We start from the raw sequence: 12,122 nt of genomic DNA, 5'->3' as shown, positions 1-12,122 counted from the left end.
TAGATCTCAGGTCTCCCAAAGATGCCTGTTTCCGGTTTTAGTCTCTCCAGAAACCTAAACCAATTAACTCTAATGAGTCAATAGCCAATAAAACAACTTCTAAATTACATTTTCACAGTTTACGAAGGCCGCTAGAATTTAAGGGATTGGGAAGAGTTACTGTGGAACTTGCAAAGAGTGAATTGTCGAGATAATTACTTTTTCAAATCACAAGGTCTTTCTGTGTGCAAGAGGCCCTGCAGGGTAGCAAGACCGGAAGTCGGTGCAGGTATTGTTGATACAGTAAAACAAAACAAAGCACCTCCCCCCATCAACCCACGCAAACAAACAAGCAAAAACCCTACCACCAAAACAACTTCCCGAGAGCACGCTCACCCCACCCCTCATCACGAGCCCGGAGAGAGCGAGACGGCCCGGGCGAGAGTCCCCGGGAAAGGTCGGCGCCGGGACAGGGCGGTGTGGCTCGCGGCCTGCAAGCCCGAGCCTGCAGGTGGGGCGTGCGGGAGGCGACGCGAGGCCGGCGTTTACCTGCGGCGAAGTGGAGCGGGGTGGACTTCCTGCCCGCCGTGTCGCGGCTGTTCACCTTCTCGGGCGTCACCAGCCTCTTCACCCGCTCCACGTCCCCGTTGCGGCAAGCCTCGAACAGCTCGCGGGCGGACGGCTCGACGGCCTCGGCCACGGCGCTCGCGCAGGCCGCGCCCCCGCCGGCGCAGCGGCGACCAGACATGATCCTGGCCGCCGCCGCCAGCAGTAGCGCCAGCAAAGGTAGCAGGAGCCCGGGCCCCGCGAGCAGGAGGGCGAGGCCCCCCGCAGGAGACGCGCTCAGGGCCCGGGCCGCTCGGCTCTCCGCTGTCACCAGAGCCGCCGCAGGCCCATGGTCGCGTCGCCGCGCGCCCCCGCCACGACTCCGTGACCCCCGGCTGCCCCACCGCGGCGGACGCAGCGCGATCCCGCCCGCCGAGCCCTGGAGCGACGCGGCGGCGGAAGCAGCCGAGACCACTCCTGCCAGCTCGCTCGGGTCCTGGGAGCGCGCGTGACGTCAGCCCGCGCGTGCGCACTGGCTGTGCTCCGGCCGGGCCGGTCTGGGCGAGCGGGGCCGCGCGGAGGGGTTTGTGGGAAATGTGCAGCGAGAGCCTTTGGTTGCGGGTAGAGAAGGGGCTCCGGCCCACCGCCATCTTTAGGGATCTCCTGCTGGAAACGGGAGGGTTGCCTTGTCTTTTCCTTAAAGCATAGACCTCCCAGAATGCGTTTCATTGCTCATATACTGAAAATGAACCTTTGCAAGTTTTGTTTCGGGCATGCATTTTTCTCTTGGAAGTTTTAGGGTGGTTCTTTATTTTTGCTTCCATACCGTCCCCGGGGAGATTCCTGCTTCCCCCTTCCCTCGCCCGTTTTCTTTGCCGTTGTCTCTTCACTAGACCCTCGGCATCCGCTTTTGTTTTTCATATAAGCCTTTTCTCAGAAATGGACCCGTTGCTCTTATTGAGAAGTTTGGATGATGTCCCTAAAAGATGAAAGTTAATCTCAACTCTAAAGCAACAATTGGGGGTGGGGGTGACTCTGATTAGTTACACTTCCCATCGTAAATTATTAGCTCAGTGCTAACTGGAGAATCTATATATAAATCAGTATTGTTACCGGACGTGGCCGAGGGGCCGGTACGCTGACATTGCACATTAAGAAAGTTTTCTAAAGTTTTTTTTTTCTCCTTGTGATAAAAAAATACAAACCACAGTTCATTTTTGTGTTTAAGGTAGTTGTGGCATTTTTGTGTAAGATCTTGTTTCAGGAACCCGAAAGAAAGGTATATATATTTTGCTCTCATGAAAGTGCTGGCCTTTGTCACGCTGACAAGCATTTCCCCCTGTGAATTGACTTAACCTGTTTTTCAGGAAATCCAGTTTTTGTTTGGGAGTGATGACTCACAGCTGTGGGAGAAAAGCAGGGTACACTTTTTTGAACATTTTAGTAAATGAGAGCATTGTTATATATATTTATTTTATAATCATGTTTTTAGGCTATTTAGTGTAAATTTAAATGAATGCATATTAATAAATATTCACGAACACACCAAGGATTAGAACACTACTCATTTGATTGTGTCTCATTTTTCTTTATTTCACCCACTTGCCAAATATATTCCCAAATTTTTTTTTTTTTTTTTTTTTTTGGTTTCTTGATACAGGGTTTCTCTGTAGCTTTGGAGCCTGTCCTGGAACTCCCTTTGTAGACCAGGCTGTCCTCGAACTCACAGAGATCTGCCTGCCTCTGCCTCTGCCTCCCGAGTGCTGGGATTAAAGGCGTGAGCCACCACCGCCCGGCCCAATTATTATTTTTTAATTTAGTAATTTTTGCTTATGTATTTCCTTCTAATATGTGTATCTTAAGCTACATCAAGCTGAGACAGCAAACACTACCTACTGATCAATCTGTCTCCCACCCCTAACATTTAAAAAAAGAACATGATTTCTGGAGAAGCGCTGTTGAAAACCACATTAGGATGGCTGCTCTAAAGCAAACAAACAGAAAATAGCAAATGTTGGTGAGCTAGGACAAACAAGAATCATTTCTCACTCTTTTGGCATCACGAATAAGTAGTGTAGTCATTATAGAAAACAATTTGGCAGCTCCTCACAAAGCTTAACCTATTGGGTCTGGAGAGATGGCTCGGTGGTTATGAGCATTGTTGACTCTTCCTAGGACTTGGGTTCGATTCTCGGTACCAATATGGTGCTGCACAACCATAGCTCCAGTCTCAGGATCTCTTGCCCTCTTCTGGCCTCCCCAGACAGCAGGCAGACTTGTGGTGTAGACAAAACACCAAAACATAAAATTGACGGAGGAAGGTCATTGGTTAAGTAATAAAGAAACTGCTTGGCCTCATAGGTTAAAACATAGGTGGGAGGAGTAAACAGAACAGAATGCTGAGGATATAACTGGTAAGTAAGGTAAGCCAGCTAGCAAAGATACAAAGTAGTTTTACTTGTATTCATTCAGAGAACAGCGTTAGCAAATTACCACAGTTTTTTAATTTGTATTTTATTCTTATTTTTAGTTAGAACAAGTTGTTCATTGTTTTGGTTTGATTTCTTCAAATCCTTTTTTTCCTTGGCTTATAGATGGCTGCCTCCTTACTGTAACCTCAAGTGATCTTTGCTCTATATGCACATGTAGGCAGAGTTTTTCTGTGTCCCAGCAGTCACCCCCAAATAACCACACAGAGAAATGTTATTAATGCTTGGCTGATAGCTTAGGCTTGTCTCCAGCCAGCTCTTACAACTTAAATCAATAAGTTGCTATTCATCTATGTTTTGCTCTGAGGCTCCTTTACCTCATCAATGAACTTCCCATGATGCTTCTTCTGCATCTGGCTGGAGACTCCTCAGACACTGCCCCTTCTTCCCAGCATTCTCTCTGCCCCCAAAATCCTGCCTAGTTATTGGCCAATCAGCTTTTCATTAACAATGGGAGTAACACATCTTCACAGTGTACAGAGGAATTATTCTACAGTGTTTTCCCATTTATTTATTTATTTATTTATTTATTTATTTATTTATTTATTGGTTTTTCGAGACAGGGTTTCTCTGTGGTTTTGGAGCCTGTCCTGGAACTAGCTCTTGTAGACCAGGCTGGTCTCGAACTCATGGAGATCCGCCTGCCTCTGCCTCCTGAGTGCTGGGATTAAAGGCGTGTGCCACCATCACCCGGCATGTTTCTCCCTTTATGTCTAATTAAAAAGGAAGATTTTTAACTTTAACATAGTAAAAATATATACAACAAAACCAGTTATTAATGGGTTTTCTGTGCCTGGATAATAGGTTTCTTCTCAGATGCAGTAAGCCAGAGCAAGCTAAGTTGAAAAAGTAAAAGAACAGATTTGTTTGGAGCAAAGCAGTTCCTAGGTCAGTTCTCCAGCCCCAGGGACTGAGGCAGGAGAAGTCACATGCTCAAACTAAAGCAGGGTTATACCCTGTAGCCTAGGGGTAACGATGAGTCCTCCATAAGCTGGGTTTGTGCCTGAGTACAGTACACTTTAGGTGGGATCTTGGCCTCTGCAGCCACCAACAATGTTTAACTGAGCTTTTGGTGCCTTTTATTTGTTAAAGCTTTTCTGAGAAGACTGGGTTTGGAGAGAAGGAAATGGGGTTTTCTGGATCAAGCTGGAGTGAGCTGGAGATTTCCAGCAGAACAGTTATCATGTAAGAATTACAGTTAACAATATCCAGTCCATTCATATTTGGTGAATTTAGGGAAAATATTCTGTTACTTATCTTTGTGAGTCTGAAGTTTTATACCTAATTTACCTTTTATGGTAACTAAAGAAATCTTTAAGTCTAATTATTTAGTCTTTAACTCCATCAAAGACCCCAGAAGGGTGTAATGTTACTTAGTGACTGGGCTATCTGGCTGTCTGTTCAATCACCCAAAGTTCTGTAAAGTTGGGCATCCAACTTTGGCCTACAGGCCTAGCATATCTGACAAATGTTTCTGAGAAGCAGGGAATTTTGAAGAACTTTCTACCTTGTCTTGGCAAAGTTTGGCTGCTACACAATCCTAATTAGTCTTAATAATAAAAACCCAGAGTTTTGGGCAGTTGCTTTTTTTGCATCATGCTGGTCCAGTTTGAAACAAGGACAGTTTTTTGCTCAAATGACTAACTTTTGCCATAAAGAGAGCAAATTCCACATGGAGGTTCTTCAGTGCCCATCATCTTCTATTGAAGTGCATTGGTGCTGTCAGGAGCATACATGTCTCACTGTCATGAACAGTCTTAGATTATTAAGCATATTAAATGCCATATTCTGTAGGTCTTTAAAGTGTTTGAAGACCATCTTTCTATCTAAATTTATCTGTTTAACCTTGAAAACATACCTAATATGACAACAAGTTTGATTATCAGAGGTGACTAACTACTAACCTATATTTTTAATTATACATTTAAAATGAGCTATATAAACACAATACCCCCAATAAGAGTAGAAACATACATATAGTATAACAAAATTAACTTAAAATTGTTTCAATAAACCAAAATCCATACAAATGTAAAATATTTTGAGATTAGTAGTTGCTTTTTGGGTTAAAGCAGATTCAATAATTGATCCTTTTATCTCATAATTTCTATATCATATCCCCCCTTTTTCCTTTAGAAAGAGATCTTTGCATTTAACCCTTTTGTTTAGATTTTTTTCTGACTATGACCAATAACAACTTGTAGCCAACTCCCCTGAACAATGACAAACATTCATAATCCATCAAATAACCAAAATCCACCCATACCCATCTCCTGGGAATGTGGGTGTCATTCTCTAAACTACTTCGTGTTGTTTGTGGGCATTAGCATCTTTGGGGGAATCTTTAGAAAATCAGGATAATTCTTAGGTCCTGGCTGGAGTAGTTTGTGAGGCTGGACCATCTCAGCCAGCAGTTTTGAAGCTGTTTTAGATGCAGAATTTTGAAAAGACTGTAACAGGCATTTTGAGATGCTGGATCACCTGGGCCATCTGTTTTCATTGGTGTCTGGTCTCCTTGTTCTGAAAATACATAAACTTTTAAACGTAGCATACATATCTACATTAATGCAAGTACAGACTGTGCATTGTACAGCAGTCAGCCAAAGATTTTTTTTTCTAGACACGGTTTCTCTGTAGCTTTGGAGCCTGTCCTGGAATTAGCTCTTGTAGACCAGTCTGGCTTCAAACTCACAGACAAAGATGATTTTTTTTTGTTTTATGTTTAAGCAAATAAAATATACATCCCATGTCTTGTAGTTCTTCTAGGTTTATTTCTTCATGTTCATAGTCAGGATTTTAAGGGGGTCTTCCCTGATCAAACCTGATCCGTATCAACCTGGAACAAATCTACAGCCTCTCAGCCCTTGTAGGAATAAAAGCATAACCTCTTTCCAAAGTAACATATAGTTTTGACTTACATTTTGAAGTGAAGACATTTTTAAAATATATAGGTTGGTTTAATCTAGTAGTTTTCATAATCCATAATCTTAGCAGCTGTCATTCTTTTATTAGCCATCAAAAAATCTAAAGACAACAGAATAACATGCAGAATCCAGATGCTGTATTTCCCATCTTTATAAAGCTTATTTAGCTTTCTTCCTCTATTCCTTTTTAAAGGACTTTATTGTTTTTAAATTATTTTGTAATCTATGACTGTCTCTACCCTTTCTCTTTTCTCTCTCCAGCATATATATTTATTTTAACAACGAGAGCAACACAGCTTCACAGTGTGTTCTAGAAGCCCACTTGTTTGGGGCTGCTCAGCCACAGAATAATCACACAAAAACCATGTTATTTGCAATATTGTTTGGCCAATAGCTTAAGCATATTTCTGGCTAACTTATATCTTTATATTTATGGTTGTGAGCCCAGCCTTTAACGGCTGAGCCATCTCTCCAGCCCTGGCTAACTTAGATCTTAAATTAACCCATCTCCATTCATCTGTGTATTGCCCTGAGGGTGTGGTTTACCAGGTAAAGTTTCAGTGTCTTTCTCTGGCTCCATGGCTCCTTCTGACTCTGCCTCCTTTCTCCCACCACTTAGTTTTGTTTTCCCCACCTACTTCTACTCTGTCCTATCAACAGGCAGTTTCTTTATTAACTAGCGGTATTCACAGCATACAGAGGGGAATCCTACATTACCTCCCCTTTTCTGTTTAAATACAAGGAAGGTTTTGGAAGTCCTTCTGTATATGTGTTGCTTTTATTGGTTAATGAATAAAGTAACCAAGTGCCTTGGCCTTTGATAGGGTAGAGTAGGTCTAGGCAGGGGAAAAGTAAACTGAATGCTAGGAGAAAGAAGGCAGAGTGAGGAGATGCCACAGAGCCGCCAGAGGAAAAAGATGCCAGCTGTTAGTCTGTACCTTGCCGGTAGGCCAGGAGCCTTGCGGTAAAATATAAAATAATAGAAATGGGTTAATTTAACATGTCAATGCTTGCTAGGAATATGCTATAGCAATTGGCCAAGCAGTGATTTAATTAATACAGTTTCTGTGTGGTTATTTTGGGGCTGAGCAGCCAGGAACAAACAAGCTGCCTCCTACAACAACAGTGTACAGAAGGACTATTCCACAGCAGGTCTACTCTGGTATTTCTTTAGCATGTTCAAGTTTTGTCATCATATAGGGATCCCAGCCAACTTGGATTGTAGCTCACCTTGTATGACTTACAGTTGTCCTGGCTGCTGATGTAACTGTTGTGTTATAATTTCCTTAGAAATAAAACAGTCCATCTTGGAAGGAAGCTACACACACAGGATGTTCTAAGGGGAGTAAAACAGCCCATTCTTCAGGGGAGTTCCTTCAGTCCAGAAATTCAGGACATGAACAACTGGTTATCTTCAGGAAGTCTATGAAACTGATGAACTTCACGAGGCTCCCCCACTTCCCCAAGCACATAAAAGCTGTAAGGAGAATGTGGTGGTTTGAATAAGAATGGCCCACATAGGCTCATATATTTGAATACTTAGTCATAGGGGATGGTACTATTTTGGTGTGGGAGGTCCTTCTGTATATGTGTTGCTTTTATTGGTTAATGAATAAAAGGCTGTTTTGTGCAGGTGGTTGTGAGTCACCGTGTGGCAATAAACTCCAAGATAGTTTTAAAATATTATCTGCCTTTCATTGATCTTTATTTTCTATTTTTAATTTTTGTAAGTTTGTGCTGTGGGATGTCTTTCTGTATGCTGTGAATGTGTGTTGCTCTCATTGGTTGATAAATAAATCTGCTTTGGTCTATGGCAAGGCAGGTGAGAATTTCAAGCACAGATACAGGAGAAAAAGAAAAGAGTCTGGGAGACACCAGACAGCCACCGAGGAAGCAAAACATGTGAAAAATGAGGTAACACCACAGCCACGTGGCAATACATAGATTAATAAAAATGTGTTTATTTAAATGTAAGAGCTAGCTAGTAATAAGCTTGAGCCATCGGTGAAACTTTTTTTTAAATATTTTATTTATTTATTATGTATATAATATTTTGTCTGTGTGTCTGCCTGCAGGCCAGAAGAGGGCATCAGATCTCATTTCAGATGGCTGTGAGCCACCATGTGGTTGCTGGGAATTGAACTCAGGACCTCTGGAAGAGCAGGCAATGCTCTTAACCACTGAGCCATCTCTCCAGCCCCTTGGTGAAACTTTTATAATTAATATAAGCCTCTGAGTGATTCTTTGGAAATGCTTGTGGGTTGGGGCAGGACACAGAAAAGCCTCAGATTACAAGTTTGGGCCTTAGACAAGCTAAGGGAGACAGGGTCTCTTCTGGCTCACTGTTCATGGCAGAGGAGTTTGAAGGCAGTTTGAAGCAGCAACTTGCACGGCATCCACAGTCAAGAAGCAGAGAGCACCGGGTGGTGATGGTGCACACCTTTAATCACAGCACTTGGGAGTCTGAGTCAGTGGATGTCTGTGAGTTCGAGGCCAGCATGGTCTACAAAGTGAGTTCCAGGACAGCTAGGGCAGTTACACAGAGAAATCCTGTCTTGACTCACCCTCCTCCCGCAAAAAACCAGGCAAGACAGCAAGGAATGCATGCTGTGTCCTCCCTTTGCATAACCAAGGATCCCAAAAGTTAAGTTTCCCCCACAATTAAGATGGGCCATCGCACATCAATTAACAGTAATCAAGATAATCCTGTCCCTGCCCCCAGGTAACCTCAGTGATCCACCTTCAAGGTGGCAAAAGCTTTTGTCAAACTGACATTAGCCATCATAGAATAGAATATGTGCAAAGAACACAAAGTGGTGGCAGCGTTAGACGTGTGTGTTGTTATACATTGCTCTCTCTCATTTGTTTCTTCCTCCACCTGCTCCCCTCGTGCACCTTCCTGTCTTCCTGCCTTTGGCTCCCATCACACACTTTCCATCACCCCCACCACTCTCATCTCCCTTAGGTCTCTGCCTCCCCTTCTCCTCCCCTTCCCAGTTTCATGACGTACAAACATACATAGCACACACTCAAGCACACATAAATTTAGGTTCCAAATATGACAGTATATGTGATACTTTTCTGAGTCTTATTTTGCTTAATGATTCCCAGTCACATTTTTTTTAAACAAATGACATAATTTCAGCTTTCTCTCAGCTACTGAAGGTTCTATTGTGTATGAGTTGTCACATTGCTTTGTGAATAGTGCAATCTTAATCATGGATGTGCAAAGACCTTGTGGTGTGCTGGCTTAGAGCCCTCTGGGAATCTATCCAGGAGTAGGAAAGCTGGGTGCGTCACATTTCTTACTTTTTAATTTTCTTTTAAGATTTCTTTTTAATTTTTTATTTTATTTCATAATGATTATAATAATATTATGATGTGTGTGTAGAACCTGTGCACATGGGTGTCCACAGAGGCCAGAAGAGGGTGTCAGATCTGCTGCAGCTGGAGTTATAGACAGTTGGGGACCCTCCTGACATGGGTGCAAGACCACCACGTACTCTTTAACTACTGAGCCATTTCTCCAGGCCCTTCAGCCCCCACTCCACATTTCTTTAAGAAAGATTTCAGGAAACTGGAGAGATGGTTGGTGGTTAAGAGCTCTTGTTGACCTAGTTTTGGTTCCCAGCATCTGAATGGTGGTTTACAAGATGATTCATATCCTCTTCTGACCTCTGTGCGCACCAGACATGGGCACATACGTGCCTGCAGGAAAAACACTCATGCACATAAAATAAATAAATCTAAAACAGAACGAAAGAACAAAGGAAGGAAGGAAGGAAGGAAGAAAGAAAGAAAAAGAAAAAAGGAAAGAAAGATAGATTGAGTCCAGGAGCTGGAAAGATGGCTCAAAATTTAAGAGCATTTAATGTTCTTACTGAAGACCCAGGTTCAGTTCTCAGTACCCATGTCAAACAGCTTATAACTGCTCGTAACTCCAGCTCCAGGGGTCTGACACACTCTTCTGGTCTCACAAGTACAGGAAGCATGTAAACTCATGCAGGCACATGTATACATAAATGAAAAAACAATACATTTCAAAGTATTTCCAACCTCAAACAAAAATTTCTTTTCCTATTTTATTTTATTTTTTAAAATATTTATTTATCTATTATGTATACAATATTCTGTCTGTGTGTATGCCTACTGGCCAGAAGAGGGCACCAGACCTCATTACAGATGGTTGTGAGCCACCATGTGGTTGCTGGGAATTGAACTCAGGACTTTTGGAAGAGCAGGCACTGCTCTTAACCTCTGAGCCATCTCTCCAGCCCTCTCTTCCTATTTTAAAAGTACATTTTTGTTTCTTTGTTTTTGTATCCTGTCCACAGTTTCCTCTCTCTCCTTTCCTCCAGTCCCCCCTTCCCATCCACTTCTCCTCTTCTGTTTCTCTTCTGAAAAAGGGCAGACTTCCCATAGATGTCAACCAGCTATGGCTTATCAAGTTGCAGTGGGAATAGGCACCTCTTCTCCTATTAAGACTGGATGAGGCATCCCGGTGGGAGGAACGGGTCCTGAAAGCAGGCAATGGAGTCAGAGTCACCCACTACTTCCACTATTAGGAGTCCCACAGGAAGACCAAGCTACACAACTGTCGCATACACGCAGAGTACCTATGTCAGTCCCATGCAGGCTCTCTGGTTGTTGGTTGTCTTTGTGAGCTCCTATGAGCCCAGGTTAGTTGAATCTGCGGGTTTTCTTGTGGTGTCCTTGACCACTCTGGCTCCTACAATCTTTCCACCCCCTCTTCCATAGGATTCCTCAAACTCTGCCTAATGTTTGACTGTGGGTTTCCATCGGTTGCTGGGTGAAGCCTCTCTGATGAGCACCGGGTTAGGCGTCAATTTATGAGTATAGCAGGATGACATTAGGAATCATTTCATTGACTTTTGCCCTGCCAATAGTGTTCAGTTCTATCCTAGGACTCTGGGGGATCCTGCCTATCCTGGCCCTCTAGGCTGAGCCGGGGTGTGCTCCCTGTCATGGTACGGGTCTCCAGCTGGACCAGTCATTGATTGGCCACTCCCAGAATTTCTGCATCACCTTTGTTCCGCATATCTCGTAGGTAGGACTAACTGTAGGTCGAAGATTTTGTGACTCAGCTGGTGTTCTAATCTCTCCACTGGAAGGCTTGTCTGGTTAAGGAAATGGCTGGCTCAGGCTCTGTATCCCCCCCATTCCTCGGAGTCTTAACTAGGGTCACCCTCAAAGATTCCTGAGAGTTTCAACCACTAGGTCTCTAGCTCTTTCCAGAGACGCCCGCCCCCCTTCAGGTTGTCTCTCCCAGTACTCTTGAGAGTATATTTTAAATATATTGCCCTTTCCTCCCAGTGTGAAGGCATAAAAATAAGACTACAGGTTGATACTTTGTATGAGAACGTCTATTAGAGGACTGCATACGCGCCTACCTCTGTAAAATGTAAACTTGAGGTTTTCAGATTTCCAGAAGCCAGGTTAGCTCTGACACTTCTTGGTGAAGACAGCCACCTAGTGGACATAGCTCTGCCAATGTTTGAGGATTCACAAATAAAATGAATAGGGGCGCTCAAACCAATGGCAAACTGCAATGTTGATTTAAGGCTTTTGAAGAGACAGGACTGGGCGGGTATGGTGGCCCGGTACGATAACATGTACCTCTACCCAGCACTTGGGAGACAGAGGAAGGAGGATCTCTGTGAGTTCAGGGCCCCCCTGGCTTATGTAGTGAATGCTAGGTTAGAGAGTGCTAGACTATTGGTTTGTTTTGTGGAGACCAGGCACAAAACAAAGAAATTTTTAAAAAGGGCTTGCAGATGTAGCTCAGAAGAAAATTTTTGCGGATGTAAGGCTCTTGGTCTGCAGTATTAAACAGTAAACACCAAACTCCAAGTCAGGAAACAAAACAAAAACAAGCAAACCCTAAATCCAAAACAACAAAACCAAACCCATAGTCGGATACGGCTTAAGTCTAACTCTGAAAGCTACAGGGGTGGGGGTGGGGGAGCGGAGGGCAGGTGGGGGAGGGAGTGGTCTTTGTACCCTGGTTCAGGGAGCAGAGTGCCATTCGATTAGAGGGCAGCACACTCATCTGCATTGTTCTGAGTCTTCGTGGACTGCTCTCTAAAGTGGCAGGAAGAGGCTGGCTTTGTCGGAGGGAGTATTAGTTACTGTTCTTATTTCGGTGGCAGATTCTTTGACGGAG

General features: G+C 43.6%; 1 protein-coding gene across 2 annotated transcripts in view; it reads right to left on the bottom strand.

Moving 5' to 3' along the window:
• Nucleotides 1-1,000, bottom strand: part of Tnks2 (tankyrase 2) — a 59,934-nt gene extending 58,934 nt beyond the window's left edge. The window contains exon 1 of one of the 2 annotated variants that reach the window (XM_075973914.1): nt 529-1,000. In XM_075973914.1, coding sequence (XP_075830029.1) covers nt 529-727 — 199 coding nt within the window. In that variant the 5' untranslated portion in view covers nt 728-1,000. The remainder of the gene's footprint in view (nt 1-528) is intronic. The other variant, XM_075973913.1, reaches the window with a different exon arrangement.
• Between the last annotated feature and the right edge of the window lie 11,122 nt (nt 1,001-12,122).

Source organism: Microtus pennsylvanicus, chromosome 5 (genome assembly GCF_037038515.1).
Source record: "Microtus pennsylvanicus isolate mMicPen1 chromosome 5, mMicPen1.hap1, whole genome shotgun sequence".
Classification (NCBI taxonomy): Eukaryota; Metazoa; Chordata; class Mammalia; order Rodentia; family Cricetidae; genus Microtus; species Microtus pennsylvanicus.
Note: the sequence above shows the minus strand (reverse complement) of the source record. Positions and strands in the feature narration are given on the sequence as shown.